This window comes from Camelus ferus, chromosome 1, assembly GCF_009834535.1.
Source record: "Camelus ferus isolate YT-003-E chromosome 1, BCGSAC_Cfer_1.0, whole genome shotgun sequence".
In the NCBI taxonomy this organism is placed as follows: Eukaryota; Metazoa; Chordata; class Mammalia; order Artiodactyla; family Camelidae; genus Camelus; species Camelus ferus.
Window position 1 is genome coordinate 1,453,863 of NC_045696.1, and position 19,806 is coordinate 1,473,668.

The 19,806-nt window shown below is 62.6% G+C and overlaps 1 protein-coding gene across 1 annotated transcript in view; it reads right to left on the bottom strand.

Moving 5' to 3' along the window:
• Nucleotides 1–850: 850 nt before the first annotated feature.
• The window catches only part of FAM207A (family with sequence similarity 207 member A), a 29,049-nt gene continuing 10,093 nt past the window's right edge, over nt 851–19,806 (bottom strand). Inside the window, exons 3-6 of the mRNA XM_032491481.1 lie at nt 13,696–13,764; nt 7,308–7,458; nt 2,914–2,982; nt 851–1,750 (exon numbers count right to left, since the gene is read on the bottom strand). Of these exons, the coding sequence (XP_032347372.1) occupies nt 1,630–1,750; nt 2,914–2,982; nt 7,308–7,458; nt 13,696–13,764 (410 nt within the window). The 3' untranslated portion in view covers nt 851–1,629. The remainder of the gene's footprint in view (nt 1,751–2,913; nt 2,983–7,307; nt 7,459–13,695; nt 13,765–19,806) is intronic.

Consider the following 19,806-nt stretch of genomic DNA (forward strand, 5'->3'; position numbering starts at 1 on the left):
TGAGGCTTCAGGACCTGGGTCGGGTACCAGGAAGACGGTGTGGGAGCCCCATGCAGGACCGTCTGGACAAAGCCAGGAGCAGACGGGCAGGGTCACCTGTGCAGCAATCCAGATACCTGCGGCCTGCCCCTCAGCACCGGGCCCTCCCTCCCTCACCGCGCAGAACCCCGCCTGCAGCTCACGCAGAGGGGAAGGAGGGGTCTGCCGGGCCCCAGAGCAGCCCCCTCCCCTGCACACCGTGTGCAGACCCGAGGCCAGCCCTGCCGGGCCCTGGGCTCCATCGTCTGGGCCCGCCTAGGACCCGTTGTTTCCTGCCTCTCATTCATTCGGTCAGTCACGCAGTCAGCAACACCTGGGTGCGAAGTTCAGCTTCCTCCCCCAGGAGAGAGAAAGAGGAACGTAAAGGCAGCTGGGAGGGAGGCAGAGGCAGGCGGGCAGGCACGGGGGCCCCTGCCCTCAGTCCTCAGACCGATCCGATGGCCCTCTCCCTGGGCACCAGGGACCCCCACCGGGCCCCACAGGTGCTAAGGACTCCGGGTGGTGCGGAGCCCCTCACGCTCCCCTCTAACCTACTGCTCCCTCAGCTGGATGACACCACTGCCCAGGCCGACCCTCCCTCTCCCTGTGACCCCCTTAGAGGGCTCGTCCCCCAGCCCCCACTCCCCTGCCCCCCTCCTCACCCCCCAGCCTGGGCCTGTGGGCCTCGTGCCCCAGTGACGGACCCCCGGAGCGCCTGGGGGTGGGGGGGCACCCGCCCAGACAGAGCCAGCCCCTCAGAGGCCTGCACCACACGCCCTGCAGAGCAGGACAGCAAACTAAATGTTTAAAATGCACAGAAAACACCAAGCTGTTTCACTGTCACTTAAATTTATTACCAAGTAATCCAAGTTCATTCTACAAAGATTAAAAAACAGATATACAAACGCGGAGGTCCCTCCACTCAGACAGGGCAGCCTGCGCGGGGCGAGCCAGAAGCTCTCGGCAAAGCTCTCCAACCTGCACTCCTGCTCTCAGCCCCGGCCCGCGCCTGTCTGGGCGGCAGGGCTCTTCTGGGGGGCGGTCCCCACACATCTGTGGCTTCTCCAGCCACACTCCGGGGCGGGGTCCGAGGTTCACCAGCAGGGACAGCAGAGCCGGCTCACACCTCACGTCCCCGTCCTCCGCTCTGGCATGGCCGCCACGCGGCCACAGGGAAGGTCCTGGGGTGCGGGGGGAAGTCAGGGGCCCTGACAGAGGGCGTCACCAGGAGGTGGTCCAGCCACGCCCTGGAGTCCCTGGAGAACCAGGAAGCCAGGATTCTCTCTTAAAATAATATATAATAAATGTGCGGTTGCTGTTGACAAACTCAGACAAAACAGGGAAGCGTGAAGGAGGCAGGCCACGGGGCCGCACCGCCGCCTGGGCGGCCCGCTTCCAGCCCCACACACATCCTGCCGTTTTCCCAGCGCTTGTTTCATTGCAAAACAGGCTGTCACAATGCTGCCGTGTAAACCGCTCCCCTCCCCCACTCACGGGGCCCAGCTGCGCCGAGGACCACAGCCACCGTCATGAGGGGCCTGGTGGTGCAGGGCGGGCGGTGCAATCGGCCCTCTGTGCGTCCTCGGAGCTCACGCACACCCCAGGGCCGGGTCAGGGCTGGCTGCCGTCCAGCTGCATCTGCTGGGCCAGCTGCCGCCCAATGGCCAGCAGGGGGCTGGCTCTGTAGGCCGGACTGGCCAGCAGCTCCTGAAACCGCGTCCTTTCTTCCTCTCTGAAAGAATGGAGATCAGAGGTCAGCAAACCCATGCTCCTCAGAGGGGGCCGGGAAGAGCATTCAGCACCCCCGGGACCGGCCCCCGCTTGGCCACGCTGCAGGGACCCCAGCAAAGGGCTGGTCCTGGGCCAGGGCAAGGTTGGGGGTGAGGAAGGCAGTGGGGCTGTGAAATTCTGCCAGGAGAGTCTCGGGTGGGGGCAGGCCAAGGTGGGGTCTGAGGGCTTCAGGCTTCAGGGCTTTGGGCTGGAGGGGACTGGCTGCCCTGCAGGCTCATCACAGTCACACAGGCCCCATCCCGTCCCTGAACAGACACGGAGCTGCCATGAACGGCAGCAGCCGGCAGGCGCCTGCACACACGAGACCTTACATAAGACATGCCTCCCTCCAGTGCAGCCAGAACAGATGCGGCCACGACAGGAGCAGGAACCAGGGGCGTGAGCCCGGCACCACGCGACCAGCCCTGCTCCCCAGGGCGCTGCGGTGATGAGCGACAGGCGGGCTTCGGTGGGCCCCTCTCCTGCAGGAGGTCCCACGCCCCCAGAGTCCATGGCAGTGCCAACACTCTGGGCCCATCCCGACCCCAGCCGGCCCCCACCTGGAGCAGGCGTGGTCACGCCACCTTTCAGAAGTGCTGGGGCCAGTTCACGTCCAGTAGACCCCATGGCCCAGCATGGCCACAGGTGGCCTCGCCAGGGGCCCCTGGGGAACACCACCTCTGCCACTGAAACTCAGACGACCTGGTCAGAAACCCACGCGGGCCTGTCGTGGTGGGGACAGCCCTGGCCGGGGCTGGCGAGGTGGGGTGGGGGGCTGGGCCTGGGCTCTGTCCGTGCAGGTGTGTGACCAAGGACAAGGCCAAATCACACTGGGCTCCAGCGTTCTTGGCTGTAATGGGGAGGTTTTGGACCCCACTTGATGACAGACTGCCCAAGCCACGTGTCTACATCCCCAAGATGCCCAGGACAGCAGGGTCCCCGAGTGCCCATACCAGCCCCCAGCAAAGACCTGGGCCCCCGACAGCCAGGAGCAGCTGCTCCCCTCACCATAACCACAAGGCTGTGCCCAGAGCCGGCCCCGCGTGGACTGGGGCTGGGGAAGCGGCCAGAGGCCTGACCATCCGGGGCAGGGATGTGCGGGGGCGGGGGCAGCACCATACTCACAGGAGCTGCAGCCTCTGTGCCGCGTTCATCCGGCTCAACTCGGCTGGCCGAGGCCTGCTGGCAGCCCCACTGTGGACAGAGAGGTGAGTTGGCACAGCACGGCTTCACCTGGAACCTCCCGCCAGCGCGCTAGACTCGGGGCCACGGGGCCACACCAGGCCCTCTACCCCGTGAGTGACTCTGGGAGCGTGTGCGGACGCGTGGAGACACGGGCGCCCCGTGGCAGGAAAGGGACCCAGCTGGGGCGGCGGAAAGCATCTGGGTCCTGCGACGACACCTAAATTTAGTCTCCAGACCAAGAGCCCTCATCTCTTATTCATGCTTCTCTGTGAATTATGAATGAAAGACGTGCCCTGCCCTCCAGCCCCACCCTGGCTGCTCTGGGGTGCCAGTGCCCATCCCATCCTGCTCCAGGCCCCCAGTACGGGACCCCCTCCAGGCTCAGCCTTGGGCCAGGACACTGCGGCCCTGCTCCTCCCACCGCTGACCCTTCTCCCTGTGGCCACCAGGGGGCAGGTACCCCACCGACCACCCAGAGTTCTGAGGAGCCCCACCCTAGCTGAGTTGGTGGGCTCAGGACTCCCTCCTTCCAGCCAGCACCCCCAGGAGGCAGCCGTGTGTTGCGAGGCCTGGGTCCAGCACAGCCTTCCAGCGGGAGGAGCGGGAACCTTGGATCCCCACCCCCGTGAAAGGCCCCCAGGACCCCTTCCTGCTCCAACAGGGGAGTCCACCGCCCCCCGGTGCGAGCACACCCAGGGGTCTCCTTGGGGCCAAGGGGCAGGTGGGGCACAGTGGGAGGCAAGGAAGGGCAGGACCCTCACCCAAGCCTCAGGGCACGTCCAGGGCCTGGTAGGCAGCTCAGAGGGAGGCACAACTACCCCCTCCAGAGGAATCTTCCAGGAGTTAACTGGCGCTGTGGACAAAGACAGGTGGGGTGATTCCCCAAGGCCACCAGGGGAACAGAACTGACCCCCCAGCACCCAAACCAGCAGCCCGGGGGTGGGGGCTTGCACCCCTGACGTCCTGCCCCAGTCCTGCCACCAGCTCTGAAGTACCCTCCCAGGGGGCCCCAGCTCATTCACAGCGTCCAGGCCTGGCTCTGGCCATGGGGCCGATAGGGTGGACAGCGGATAGAGACCTGCCTGAAGGACTGATGTGCACACAGCCACTGCCAAGTGCCCACACTGGTCCTCGGGCTGCAAGAGGGCCCCAGCCCCACCAGTACCAGGGCGGCAGCTCCAGATGCTGGCTGACCCGGGAGGAACCCCGAAGCCTTAATTTCCCCAAATGTAAAACAGGCCAGTGCTTTCCTGCCAGGCTTCTGTCAGCCACACCGAGCGCCCAGGTGTGCCCAGCTCTGGGGGTCTCCTGCCACCTCGCCTGGCCCCCCCCCCGGTGTGACTGGGCCCATATGGCTCACCCACCCCTAGGGGGACGGGGGGCCCCGAAACCAAGCAGCACCGGTGGGCAAACCCTGCTGCCGTTAAGACCTGCGCTCCCCGTGTCAGGCTCTCTGCCCTCAGCCGCTACCTTCAGCCAGAGGAGCAACTTCCCAGAGAAGCTGATCTCTTGCTGGTAAGCATGGCCCTGGGCAGCGGCTCTGGTCCCGGGAGCGCCGTGCGGTTCTCAGGCCGGCCTCAGCGCTGCGCGGCACCCACCTGGTGGAGCCTGGGGACACCCCGGGCCCACCTGCGGCCTGAGGCTCTCACCCGCCACCCTGCAAGGCCACCCACAGACGGGGATGGACTGGGGGAGGCCCAGGGCCTCGGTCAGGGTGTCCCAGATGGTGACAGGGGGCCCAGGCCTTGCCCTCAGGATCTGGGTGCCACCACACATCCTGCCCAACTCTGACTTTTAGTACAAGCCTGGGGGGCAGTGGTAACAGAAACACCTGCCAGCTGTGACCTGCTGCTTTCCAGGGCACCCCCGGCATGAGCTCCAGGGAATCCTGGCCTGTGAGGGAAGGCAGCAAACCTGCAGGGCCTGGGCCTGTGCTAGGAGCTGAAAGACGAGAGCGATGACAGGGACCCCAACTCTGTGAAATGGGGCTCCCATCCATCTCAAAAGGGCACAAGAATCAAGTGAAGGGGCCAAAGATAAAGTTTGCCAGCCATGCCCACCTGTCCACAAGGGACTGAGCTGGGTGGGCGTCCCCTTCCAGCACAGTCCCTCACCTTGCTGCAGGCTGGTACTGGGCAAGACCACCGTCCAGCCTCCATGGGGAGGGAAAGCTGGAAGCTCCACGTCTGGAACTCTCCTGCAGTCCCCACCCCTGGTCTCCTCTCTTGGCCAACTTCAGCCTGTCTCCTCTCCCCGTAACAGACGACAGCCGTGCGCAAACCGGCTTGTGAGAATCACCAAAGCTAGTAGCAGCCTGGGGGCCCCAACCTGCAGCCGGCGGTAGACACGAGGGTGGTCCCCAACTGCGCAAGAACACATCGGGTCAAGAGACACACACGTATGTCCCTGCTGTCAGCTGAGAGGGCCCAGAAACGACTCCCCAGTGGCAGTCACCACGCCAACACCCAGGTCCTGGTTTCTGACACCAAGTCCAGTGGAAAGACCCAGCTTCCCGGAGAGACGCCACTTCGGGGACAGGAGCGAGAAATGCCCAAAACGAGCCTGGAGCGCACGGTGCCGAGAGGCAGGCTGTGCTCAGCAACAAACCACACAGCCCCGCGGGGGAGTCAGAGGGACCGGGGCCGCCTGAGAGCTCCCAGTGGCCAGAGCTGGAGCCGGTGCAGCAGCAAAATTCAGCTGGATTGGATCACGGCCCAGAGCAGAAAATAAACACCCGTGGGTCCGACCTGACATAAGTAAACGACTGGTGAGCACACCGGGAGACGAGGGAATCTACTCCCAGGAGAATCCACGTCGGTCCGACCGCTGCTCCGTCCTCAGGGAGGGGGGCGGATCCCCTCCTCGGGTGCCGGTGTGCACAGCGACCCCCTTCCGGGGGACAGTGGGGGGGCAGCCATGTGGCGGAGAGACCCCACAGACACCCCTGTGCCGGGTGACCAAGGTCAGCGGCCGCGGTGAAGGTCGTGGGGAAGGTCGTGCTGACGGCTGCCCTGGACGGGCCGTGATGAGAAGGGCCCTCTCCTCTGCGGTCCTCACGGAGGGGCGTCCTGGAAAATGCCTGACTGACCCCTCACAACTGTCAAGGTCGTTGAAAACAAGAAAGTCGGAGGAACCGTCACAGCCCAGAGAAGACCCAAGGGGACATGATGACCTGGTGTCACGTGGGATCCTGGGTGAGGTCCCGGAACAGGAAAGGACACCAAGTAAAAACGGAGGAGATCTGGATAAACTATGAGCTTAAATTAAGCATTACTTTAAGCTTATTACTTATGAATCAACACTGTTCCGAGCGTGACGAACGCCCCACACTGGAGTAAGAGGCTGCTGACGGGAGGCTGCGGGCCGCGGCGCTTGGGGCTCCTGGTGTCACCTCTGCCGCTTCTCTGCAGCGACAACGGCTCCAAAACAACGTTTCCTTAAGCAAACAGCTCCCCAGCGCCAAGACACACGCGGGGGGGGGGGGGGGCGTGGTGACCCTGGCCGATGGGCTGGGAGGCCCCCGTCGCACGCCCCTCCTCGGCCGCCAGCCGCGGTATTTACGCGGCCCTCTCCCCTCTGGGGGCCCGAGCACATTTTTCAGATGAGAAAACTCGAAGCCGGGGAGGAGTACTTGACCGGGTCACATTTTTGTTCAAGAAGCAGGAATGGAATGTGCATCTCAGGCTCCGGTTCTGTGGCCAAATCTCAGCTCTGGTGGCCACTCCTCGTCTGGACCCAACATTCCGGGCGCTTCCATCCCGGCAGCCCCCGGCCTGGGGCCCAGCCCCTGGCTCTGCAGCAAGCGGCCCTGAGCATGGCACCCACCACCCCACCTACAGCCGTGAAAGGGGGCCGGGGGCCCAGACCCCTTCTCATCAGAGGGGAATTCAGCTGGAGAAAGAATTATTTCAAAAAGGCAAAGTTAGAGACGATGCAGGAATGATGAGGGACGGAAAGGCCTCAACTCCCCATTTGCTCTAGAGCCGCGGCTGCGGTCACACCTGTACCGGTGCCTCCCCCCGAGGCCGGCGGCCTTGTCCTGCCCAGGAAACGGCAGCCTGGGAGCAGCAGGGGGCGGCTCTCCTGGAGCTCCCAGATCCACGGGAGGCAGGACAGGCCCGGGAGGAAGTCTGGCTCCAGGAGGGAGGCAGCGGAGGCAGGCCACGCGCCAGGGGTGGGGGGCGGGCAGGGACAGCCGGGCACAGCACCCTGCTGAGCAGCTCCGGCCTGAGACCCCAGCCCCTGCCCCGCGGCTGGACCCGGGGCAAGGGTATCTGAGTTGAGACGGGCCTCCGCGCATCAGCACCCACCAGGCAGCTGGACGTGACACTCACCGTCTGGCAGGGAGACGCCGGCCGCCGGCCTCCAGCTCCAGCAGCTCAGGGAGGGCGTCCCTCAGGGGCTGCAGGTCCCCCACCACCACTGTGGCCTGCCGCCTCCGCTCCGCCTTGCGCTTCTGCTCCGCCAGCTTGATGGCTTCGATTTCTGCGGAGGGGACAAGGGGTCAGCAAGAGATGATGACCAGAGGACAAGCACCCCCCACCACCTTCACTGGCAGGTGGGATACCAGCGGTAAGGGTCCTGACCCCCAGCCCACCAGAGCCCGAGCTCGGCCCTGGAAACCTGGGGGTGGTGGCTCTGAGCTATTTTCTCCCCCTAATCACAGAGGCACACTGTCTAATCACAGGGTTGACAAGGAGACTGGGTGACAGGCACTGAGGATCTTTTCCAGAGAAGGGACGATAGCGTGTGGCCTGGACTCGGGAGTGGGGGCTCGGGGGCCACACAGTCAGAGCAGTTGGCACCTTCCTCTCTGCTCCCAGTGCCTCCTGGGGACACACCAGGAGGGAGAAAGTGGTTCCCACGGGAGCAGTCCGCAAGGCGGGAGGGTCCCGAACACCGAGACGGAGAGTGTCCGAGCCCAAAAGGAGAGGGAAGGCGTGCCACTGGGTCTCGAGACATCTGTGCACAGGGGGCGGGCCCGTGGGGACGGGGCACCGGGACAGCCCGCAGGAGGGGGGGGCGGGCCCAGGGCTCCAGTGTGCGGTGGGGAGGGCAGGGCAGGGAGGAACTGCGGCCCCTCCGTGGAGAAGGGGACAGTGACCCGGGATTTGGCCTTCATTTTAAATACATTTACTTCAAAATTGCTCAAAAAACAGGTAGTCAACACATTGTTTCCACCTTGTGGCTCGTGGAAAACACCAGCTCACAGGTCTGTGTGCAGATCTTGCCCCAGGGAGACCACCTGACTGTGGCAGCTGATTAGTTAATTGACCTGCATTAGATCCCCTTCATTTAAAAAAGAAAAAAACAGCCCTGCTACGAAGAGACCTGCAGACGCGGCTGCGGCGGGCCTGGCCTGGCCAGTCAGACCAGAGCCTGTGCGAGGCTTACTGGGCTACAGATAGCTGGGCTGCAGACTCTGAGTCACGCCCAGAAAGGGAACTACAAGCACCTTCCTGACAAACGGCTGGCAGAGGCCGGCAGAGGCCGGGAGATGCCGCCAGAGCAGCGCGGCGGGCCCTCCCCTCCGCCTCCCCTCCCCCTCCCAAGGGGCCGAGTCCACCGCCTGAACTTCTGGCGTCGGGGCCGCCCGGCGGCCCCTCAGGCAGGGACAGCAGGGGATGGTAGGCACCCAGGAGGAAGAGATGACACCAGGCACAGGGCAGGCCCGGAGGACGGGGACCTGAACTGGGACCCCTGAGTGAGGACAGACTCAGGAGAGCCCACCGATTAACAAAGAACGTGTGTGTGCTCAGCACCGCCCCCCGGAGCCCAGGATGTGTACGTGAAAAGGGTGCGTGGTGACCCTAACAGGCATGTGCAAAACAGTAGTAATAATCACGTGTGGAAACTGAAACCACCTGGGGGGCCCAGCAGGCTTCGGGAAGGCCGGCCGGAGCAGCTCCTCTCCAGCTCGCAGTCCTGGACAGCGCTGCCCCCACCTTCTGAAAGGCCCACTCAGACCAGCCAAGACAGGGACACCCTGCCCAGCCAGCCCAGACTGGGAGAGCCCAGGGGCCTGTGCAGCGAGGGCCGTTTGCCTTGCCCCAAAGAGCCGAGCTCTGGGGACAAAGACTGCCTGCCCCTCGGGGCCTCACGCGCTGGGCCCCAAGCCCCCCCTCAGGCCAGGCTGTTAGGGTTTACAAGGTGACAATCAGCACTTCCCCTCCTGCCAGGATAAACAACTCACTCAGCACCTCATCATGCCGGGCGCCTCTCCCAGAGAGCCCAGGCCCCCAGGTGGGCCGAGACGGCCAGGGCTAGGGCTCAGGTGGGGACGGAACCGGGTGGCTCCCTCCCCGGCTGACAGACCCAGCACCAAAGCCGCACGGGACCACGGAGAGCAAAGCAGAGGCCCGGCCCCCAGAAGGACAGGTGAAGTGCCTACAGAAGGGTCGGCCCATGAAAGGCGGAGCGCTTTAGGTGAACGACAGGCGCCCACCAAGGGTGTATCCAAGGCACGCGAGGACAGCACAACAGAGATGCGTGCCGGCACCACTGCGGTGGCCACTTTGAAGGGAAAAGCCAGAGTGACCACAAGAAGTGCCAAAAGAACCTGCTGGAACCCACTATCCACACAGGACAAAACACAACAGAGCCAAGAACAGAGGGAACCTACCAGAAACACGGCGCCCTGTGTGCCTCCGACACACGCAGCGACGGTGCAGGGAGAGACGGGGCTGAGCCGTGCGTACACAGGAGTGAGAAGAGGGTGCTGGGAGCTCAGCCTCACCCAACCAGCCAGGGGCTGCTCCTGAGCAGAAGGCCGGCACCGAGCCTGGCAATAACTGGGGCCACTAGCTTGCTCTGTGCTCCTCGAGCAAGCCTGTAACGTACTGCTCACGTGCCATCAAAGCGCACCTGTCCTCAGACTCGGGTGCCCCTTCGCCCCAGCCTGGAAGGCGGCGCCCACCGCGGTGAGAGCAGCCAACTGAAAGGGGTGCCAGCTCCGTGCCCAGTGCTCTGCACCGGCAGCTCTTAGCCGGAGAGGGCAGCCTGGCCGCGTCCCCTGACCCGGGCCCCGCCTGCCCACGTCCCCTCTTCCGGCCGAGCCCACAGAGCCCGCCCTGCCCTTTCTGGCCAGAGGCAGCTGTGTCCTCCAGGCCGGTAGCTATCGGGCCCCTCCCCCCGTCGCTGGCCTGTCGCAGCTCTGCACCTAGACCGTGAAGGTGACCTCTCTCCAGGTGAGCCCCCCTCCATCCCCAAGAGTGGACTGCGATGGCCCACCTGCTCCTGAGCCGACGGGCACAAAAAGGCCCTCCCCGCAACCTGCGCTGCAGAGCAACAAGCTGGCAGCTGGCAGTCAGGCCGACATGCCTTCATCCTAGGAGTTTTCATTCAAAACCAGCCCGAGGTGTGGCCACGAAAGCACTCCTGTGCAAACTGGGCCTCCGAAAACAACTTCGCTGCCTGTGGACGCTGATGCGGGGAGTCTTTTTGGGCTGAAACTCGCGTTTCCATGTGGTGCCCAGGAGGGCTGTGCCAGCTCCCTGAAGGCCCGTCCATCCCGGTCATGCCCCCTTGCTCCACTGTAAAAACTGAAGGACGTTCCTTATAAACAGGGCCTGAAACGGAGAGCGCCCGAGGGCCAGCAGCCTTTGCACCCCCGCGGCCGGGGCTGCTGACCCTGAACAAGGCGGGTGCACAGGACACTGGCCACGGCCAGCCCCTGCCCCTGCAGACTGCAAGCCATTCTCATTTCTTCTCTCAATGCTGCAGAGGCTCGAGCCATGGCCGCAGGGTGAGAGGACGACATGAAACACGGTTTGGAAAGCGAGACGTGAGCCTGTGTTGTAAGCGGCAGGATTATGACGCACAGAGCTCTAAGGGAGCTACAGGGCTGATGCGTGATTGCAGCAAGGTCAGAGGACACAAAATTAATGGCAATAAAACATACTTTTCTCTACTAGTAGAAAACTGGAAAATAAGCTTTTGAGAATTCCATGCACAAAAGCTCTGAAAAGCACAAACACTGCAACAAGCTTGTCCACACGAAACAAATCTAAGAGCTTCACTCCGAAAACCCCACAAGCGCGCTGACAGAGCCTGAGGAAGATCCACACAAACGGAGGGGACGCCACGTCCCCGGACGATGCGCCAGCAGCGCTAGAACGGCAGCCCCCCGACTGACCTGCAGGCCAGAGGAGGCCCGCTCACGGCCCCCTCGGTTCGGGGGGGGGGGCTTTTAAGAAACCGACAGGCCCGTGAAGATTCACACGGGAACAATACGGGCCCGGACTGCCCAGGGCGATGCAGGACTTCCCTCATCTGATCCCAAGACGAGCTTCACAGACGCAGCAATCAGACAGCCTGGTACCGAGACGGCCCAACAAGCAGAACCGCTCCTGGAAGGCCATCTGATTGTTCGCAAAGACACCAGGACAACTGGATGAGGAAAGAAAAGTCTTTTTATAACAAATGGTGCTGGGACAGCTGAACACCCACATCGAAGGGGGGAAGAACCCTGACTGTGCTTGTCACCACAGACAAATGGCGATTCAAGACGGACCAGCAATCTGAACACAAAGGCCCAGACCACGGCGCTCAGAGGAGCAGGACCGCGCCTTTCTGACTCGGGGCTGGGCGCTTTTCTTACACGGGACGTGTGAGACGTATATGGGAAAAAACAAACAAGACCCTTCAAAATTAAACTTCTGATCCTGAACACAGTTGTTCAGAAAATAAAGGGGGAGTCACAGTCTGAGAGAAAATTATTTGCAAAACACACACCTGACAGGTTCGTCTCCAGGACAGAGGAACCCTGGAGCTTAAGAGTAAGCAGCCCAGCCATAACCTTGTGAAACAGACCCTCGGCCCCCGAGGACGCCCAGACGGGCAGCAGCATGGAAAACACCGGTTCACGGTGAGGGAGCCCGAGCCAGACGAGCCGGCAGCTCACGCTCTGCGGCCCGGCACGGCCCGGCACCTCTCCCACGATGCGGGGCTGTGAACGTACACCATGTGGAGAAGCATCTGGCAGGTGCTTGTAAAGCTAAACACACACCTGCCCTATGACCCAGCGCTCCATTCCCAAGTATTTACCCCCGAGAAACGAAAACATATGTCCACAAACAGACTTGTAAAGAATGTTCATAGCAGTCTTGCTCACAGCAGCTAAAAAGAGAAAAAAGACCAGGTGTCCATCCGCAGGAAAGTGGTGCCAAACGGTGTGCCCGTACAAAGAAACGCTCCTCAGCAACAGACGGGCACGGAACGCGGCTACGTAAGACACAGAGGAGCCCAAGGCCGTGCCGAGCAGGAGAACCCAGACACAGAGAGCACAGTCCCATGTGACTCCCCCGACGCGACATCCAGGACAGTGACAACCAAACTCTGACCTAGAAGACCAGGCAGTGGTCATCCCGGGGAAGCGAGCCAGGGAAGGGGTCCTGGGGGGTGACATTCTGCATCCTGGAGGGATTCTGGCTGTGCAGGTCTCGGCATTTGTCACACATCACTGAGTAGCACACAGGATTTGCATTTCACTGTATGTAAATTTTACCTCAAAATAAAAATTTTAAAAGATCCACAAACAAACACTGAACTCCAGCAGAACTATTTGGCAGAAAGTGCAGCGAAGCCTGTAATTTACTTCAGAATGCACAGATGAAACTCGGGCTGGTGGCTGGACAGACAGATGGGGCTGGACGGGTGCACAGATATGTGATAAAGAAGTGAGGTGTTTGCTGTGGAATTCCCCCTACTTTTCTGTACAAAATTTTCCATAATAAATGCTAAGTCAAGGCAACTTGGGAGATGCAGCTAAAGCTATGTTCAGAGGCTAATGCACAGCCTTTCTTTCCTAAACAAAACATACAAAACAACTGACTAAGGCATTGAAGCAAACCTAAAGAAACCAAGAACAAGGCACTAAGAAAACAGGAACTGATCATTTAGAAAACACACAGGTAGAGCTGACAACGAAGCACAAGGCTTCTCGGGATGAAGGTGACGGGACTGATCAGAGACGAGAGAAGCGGCACAAAGACCGACAAGCAGGACACTTAATGACAAACCAACCGTTCTCGGCTGATCAAGGCTGGGGTCTGATCAGATCAGATGACTTCTTTTTAAACAGGAAAACGAATGACCAAGATTGTCTCAAGCAGCTAAAGAGAAAGACCGACTACCACGGAAGAAAATGTGTCATAAAAGAACCGTGGCCCCACACCGTTCAGGGCCCCAGTGGTCGCAGTCTATCCAATTTCCCAAACTCACTTTACAAGAACACTTTGCACAGCTCCACACAAGGGACCACGACAAAGTAAATGGATGGATGGACCATTTCCTTGAGAAACACCCCCAAGTGACAGGAAACATGAAACCAATCATCGTGGAAGAAACTGACAAATCTCTTTAAAAAATGAAAAACATACGCTTTAAAACCTTCAAGGAAAAAATAACGCAGATCATACTGGAGGGACATGGGGAACGGAGAAGTGACCCTGGAAGGGCTGTGTCAGATGACACCGACTGGCACACGTCCCCGTCGTGACTACACATCTCATCGCGGGGCCAAACCCAGAACGATGCTGCCTGAGCCCGCCGCCCTGGGAGGGGAGCCCGCCAAGGCTGTGCAGACCCGCGTGCGGCCCGGACCCTCCACGGCCTGGCCCGACCGCGCATCAGCAGGGGTGGGCCTCGCGGGGGTCCGGGGGTCCGTGCCGGGACAAAGCAGGGGCGGGGGCGGGGACGGGGACAGGGACAGGCTGAGCTTACTGTGCAGCCACCGCTCGCGCCTCAGCTTCAGCTTCTCCTTCTTGGGCAGAACAGCCTTGGTCTCCACACCTGAGGGCAGAGAGCACGGGGTGAGCGGGCGTGCGGTCCCCCAGCCCGTGGAGCCCAGCCCCTCCAACACACCCCCACCCAACCCCAGGGTGACCCAGGCCAGGTGGCAGGAGTGGGCAGTGACCGGGCAGGGCCCACCATGCCCCGTGGACTCCCCGGCACCATCCCTGCCCCTCTGGGAGCCGTCTGCCCCCCTCATCTGCCAGTGTGGGGGACGTGTGCAGGTCTCACTCGCCCACAACAGGGCAAGAAGCACAACGCATACCTTCACCTTTGTTCCCTGAACACCTCTGCCGGGAACTCAGGCCGCCCTGGGACCCCCGCCCCCACCTGCCCTGCTCGCCAACCTCCCATCTCGCTGGCCTGTCCTCCCTGGTGCTGCCCTCATGCAGCCCAGTCCTGCCGCCCCCCTTCTCCTGAGCCTTCCTCACCCCAGCAGCACATCTGCCGTCCCCGCTGTGACGGGATAAACCGTGCCCCCATGCTGGTGTGTCGAAGCCCTCATCCCAGCACCCCAGAATGGGCAGCATCTGGAGAGAGGACCTTTAACGAGGTAATCAGGTTAAAGTGAGGTCACTAGGGTGGGCCCTGATCCAGTCTGACCGGGTCCCTATGAGAAGAGGTGATCAGGACACAGACACACACAGAGCGACGACCATGTGGGACACAGGGAGGAGACGGCCACCTACATGCCCAGGAGAGGGGCCTCGGGAGAAATCAATCCTCCTGACGTGGGACGTCGGGTGTCCAGCCTGAGGCTGTCACCGCCACTCGAGCTGACCACCACACCACCTTCTCACCAACGAGGCGGAGCTGAGCTTCCTGCCACCAGCCAGGCAGGAGCCTAGCCTCCTGCACAAGCAGGCCACGTGTGAACCTCGCCTGCCCACCCCCAACAAGGACCTGCAGAGCCAGCATCGGGTCACTGTCACCAGGAAGGAAGGGGCAACACCTGTAACACCCATGGGCGACCTGAAGAAATCGGCCGGCCCAGGAGCACAGGGCACGTGTCCATCAGCGACCCTATGGACTAGCCCCTTTTTGCAGACAAGGAGACTGAGGCTGGGCAGGGCGGTGGGGGCTGTAACCTGCCCCAGGCTGCAGGGAACTGCCGCAAGCCAGATGAGAACAGAGCCTGAGAGCTGGGCCCACGGCAGAGCGGCTCCACGCTGCGCCCTACCCCCCGGGGGCCACTGGACACTTGGGCTTTGGAGGCTCCCCCCGAAATAAACCACACACAAGGTGTGCACTCAGGCGGAGTTCCTCTGGCCTGCCTAGGGCTGCCACCTCGTCCGCAGCAGGCAGAGCGGGTGGAAGCAGGCCCACTCCAGGTGGGAGGCCAGCCGAGCCGCAGCGCGGCGCCCGTGACCTGGCGTGAGCTGCCGTCACTTGGGCCAGCCCCACGCCTGTCCACGCTGACTCCCAGCTGGACGATGACGGTCGGCCAGTGTCGGCAGAAGCCGTGGGGGAGTCCCGGGAGGCTCGGAGGCGACAACTGGAGCATCAGGTGGCACCGAGGAGGCAGGCTGGAGCAGCCAGCAGGGAAGCTGCCCTCCCCGTCCCTTGGTGCTAAGGCAAGACGTGGCTTCGGGGGCACCCAGAGACCCGCAGGAGGGTCCTCTCACTGGGCCTCTTGGAGCCTCCACTTCCTCTTGAGGACACAGGTGGGCGGAGAGAAGGGGGACCTCCAGCCTGCTCTGTGAACTTATGACACAAATCCTGGGACTGCGGCTGCCCCTTCGAAATTCTTCCAACCGGGGGAAGAGAGCTGCCTTCAGAGAAACATGCCAAGGTCTTCGGGCTCTGTGCACACAGCCGGGCCCAGGGCAGGCAGGGAGCATGCTTCAGGGAGCAGACATTGCGGGGCTGGCGGCTCCCCGTCAGGGCTGTGGCCCGCAGGGCGCAGGTGGGAGGGCGCTGGGCAGGAGACGCCAGACGAGGCTGAGAGCGTCTCTGCCAACAGTCTGCTCTGAAAACAGGGCGGGGCCCAGGCCGCCCCACTGGCTGGGCCTTAACTGGTCTTCTCAGACAATGCGGCTTAAGCCCAGGACACGTTCCACCTGTACACACTTGCGCAAGATCCATGTCTTCACGCAGGTCCTCTGGGCTATTGCAACAGACCCAGGATGTCTAATGAAGACCGAGCAGAACACGGCTGTCCGAGGAGCAGGGCTCCTGTCCCACTGCGCCTTCCACCCCGGGACTCGCGTAAACCCAGGACCTGTGACTCCCACGGGGATCTAATCCTGGTTCCAAGAGCCACCTCCGCACGCTGGGGCCTCCTGTTCAAACTTCCAGATGTGCCTGGAGCTGACCTAGTCTCCCCGCCGCCACCCCAACCTCCCACAGCAGAAAGGGGCAGCGCAGCAACTGCCAGTCACCCTCGGCCGAGTCAGCGGCTGCTCTGACCTGTGTGGGGGCCCGGGGCGAACAGGAGAGGGGGCGCTGCACCAGGGGACCCAGCCTGCGCAGGGAGGGGGGCGTGTGCGCCCCTGCAGCTGTCAGAGACCACGGGGGTGCAAGTGTGAGATGTCCATGGGGCCCAGTGTGGGGCCAAACCAACCCTGGAGCGATGAGGGCACCACTCTGGGGCTGGGTGGGGTGAGGGCCCGTGTCCGGGTGTGGGTCTGAGCACGGGCGCCAGCGGCGGGAGGCGGCCTCACCACGAACCTCCGGGAGACAAGAGGTGTCAGCGCTCACTCTCAGACGTTCAGGAAGAGGTTTTCTCTCCCCTAATCCTGCAATTTTCTACAAATTTTAAATAATTTCAAAAGAAGTCTACAACCTGTTGAGACTGATGGAATCGTGAACCCACCACATCCGACGAGGAGCAGGTGCACACATGGGTGGGGACGTCCCCGCAGCCCGTCCCCATGGCCCCCGGAAGCACACCCACCCTGAGGCCGCAAAGGACTTGCAGAGCTGCAGCCCCACAGAGGCCGCCTGGGATGCTGGCAGCAGGCCCCGCGGGCCCCAAGAACTCGGGACGTCTCTGCCCAGGTGGCAAACAGACACTGCCCCTGGGGCACAGGCGGGAACAGGCAGGAACCGGTCTGCTCACCTCAGCATCCCCACTGGGCGCCCCCAGCAGATCCAGAGGGTTCTAAAAGCCCAAACCCTCAAGGGCCTGGCAAAGCCCTCGCTCTGCACTGAAGCTACAGCCTTAAACGAGACAGTGGGAGAGGGTTGGCAGGGGTGGGGGCCCATGGGCCAGGGGAACCAGCCCCAAGAAGAAGGCAGCATCTGGGCACCCTAGTGGCATCGGGAGCATCTGGTCCTGAGTGACAGCAGGACGGCTGCCCAGGACAGCGCTCCATCCATCTCTGGACATCTCCAGGGCTGCAGAAAAGAGACATGCAAATTTAGCCAAAGGGAGGGGCCCGGCTCCGCAGGGGCTTTAGTGGAAATTATCAGACACGTGCAGGGCAGAGGGATGCTCGCTGTACAGAACGCTCAATGCCCCAGCTTCATCCTCCCGACTCTGGTACTGAAATCCAATCCCAGACAGTCCAGCGTCCACCCTCAGGACAGCAGCCTCGTGTGGGTCCCCCAGGTGTTTAAGTCAGCACCTGTGAAAGGGGACCCACCCTAGGCCCTGGCACCGTGGCCATGAGGACAGGCCATCCGGGCAGGATGGGGGACACTCAGAGGGACACTGGCCAGCACCAAGAGGGCAGAGGCACCATGTCAAGGCCGGTCCAGTCTGCACACCCCTGAAGCTTGCCTGTCACTTCTCTCCAGGCCCAGCACAAGCCCTGCGGCTCAGCCCTGGGCAGCCCAAAGACCAATGCTAGTGGACAGTGCTGTAAAGACAGTGTCCCCCCCTTGGAGGAAGGTTCTGGAACTGCAGGAGAGGAGCAGATGGGGAAGGCTCTCGGGCCACCCTATCTGGTGATGGAGAAGGAGCACCAGAGAACCTGCGGCGTCCAGGCCCAGCTCCGCTGACATGAGAAAACAATTCCAGAAACTGCTGCCGCGCAGGCGCTCCAGGGGCACCACGTCCTTCCGGTGGCCAGGAGGGCCTCCCGGTCAGTGTGTGGAGCCCCGGACAGAGGCACTGTGTGAGCCTCGCAGGAGACAACCAGGGCTGTTCCCAGGTGGACATTCCCTGGGCCGGGCCACAGCGTCACCGAGCTGCCCGGCGAGGGGCCCTTCTGGACAAAGGGCGGTGAGGCAAGCCCACCGAGGAGTGCGCGGCCACTTCCCGGGCGGGCAGCGCCAACTCCACCCAGGTCAGCGAGCAGCACGTTCTGCGAGCAGGAGTGGGGCCCAGACGCAGTCCACGTGGGGACGCAGGGCTGGCCTTTACTTGTAACATCGATTCTCTGGCTTTTCTACCACATGCACTTCCTGCCTTTCCAATCAGGAAGTGTCTCTTACAGAAGGTCACTTTAGCAGGAGGCTAGTCCCTGACTTCTCAGTTCTCTGCTAGGTGCACCCTGCGGGGAGGGGCCCCGCGCCCACTCAGGGTCGCGGACTTGGCTTCCACCCCTGCACCAGCTCAGCTCCAGGAGCACAGACAGGAAGGAGCAAAGGGGCCCTGTCACAGCCTAGCCCCTCCTACTGCCCCTGAGACCCCAGAGCAATGCCAGGGCCACCTCCCACCACAGAACACTTGCCGCTGCCTCTGGGGCCTCCTGTCCCCTGAGCACAGGGATGTCCCACTGCAGCGAGATGCCAGCCTTCGGGGGCCAAGGTCTTCACCGCTGCCACCGCGTTGGGACTCTCCTCTGCCTGGGGTGGCACCTGGACACAGTGTCTTCACACGCAACTAAACACGACTACGTCCCATCAGAGCACCCAAGATATGAGGGCAGCACAGCACGCAGGAGGGGCCAGACTGGTGAGCGTTCCTGCTCCCCAGGGCGCCTCGTTCCGCTGGCACTGCCTTTAAGCCATTTTTAAGACTTTCAAATTCTCAACCCCATGAACACGTAGCCCGCCTCGCTGCCGTGAGCGGGTCACCACCACACATTCCCGGACAGGGGAAGGGGTCACCCGCTTGGGCCGCCTCTGCACTCAGAGCTCTGCAAGGATGCACTGACGGGGTCCCTGACAGAAAGCCTCGGGCCCCCAGCAAGGAAGGGGCGGGCAGGATGTGACCTCACCCCGGGAACAGAAAGGACAATGATGGAGCCAAGGCCCCTCGGGCCCACGCTGCTCCTGGGAAAGAGGCCACAGGGCCCAGCTACCCGGAGGCTCCTGGGCAGGGGGCGGACCCTGTGCCGCTGAGAGCCGCCCTGGTGGCGCTGCCCAAGGCCCTGTCCAAGCACCAGTGACTCCGGCTCAGCTGTCTTGAGACCCGTCGCCGTGGGGATGCCCACTTCCCGACGCCCCTTGGAGCGGTCCGTTACCCAAATCGTTCACGGTAATTCTTCTGCTCCACTCCCAGGCCCTCCCCCGCCCTTCCCATTGGGCCCTGTGACCAAACAGCAAATTCCTCCAGGGTGAGAACTGGGGTGCAGGGCATGCTCAGGTCTGCTGTGAGCCTGGCTCCGTGGCACCCAGGCCCCAGCACACATCACCCCTCAGCGCAGAGCACACACGTCCTCACACCACCCTGCTGCAGCCAAACCCTCCTGCTCCCCTCCCACCAACAGCCCGTCCAGAGCCGGGAAGAACGTGCCGGAAACACCCCGAAGTCCGGACAACAGGGGGAGAGGACGCAGGCCCCATCACCTCCCACGCAGAGTCCAGCCCTTTCCTCTCAAACTCGGGCAGCAGGGGCCTCAGCGGCCTCCCTGACCCGGCCCTTCCCCACTTCCTCTGCCAGAGAACCGGCTCGACGCAAACTCGGGTGAGAAGAGCCTTCCCGCCCGCCCACCGTGTGATGGGGTGGCCTCGGCCACCAGCACTTCAGCTCAGCAGCCCCCAGCTGCCAGCAGGCCCGGAGCAGAGGCCCAGGCCCCCCAGTCCTCCGGTCCAGCACACAGAGCGCAGGTCCTGCTAGCCAGGACGCCCCTGGAGGCAGTGGGCACCTTCCCTGAGGGTCTCCCCCCTCGGCAAGGAGAACAGCGCTCAGGCGACGTGCAGGGCGCTCAC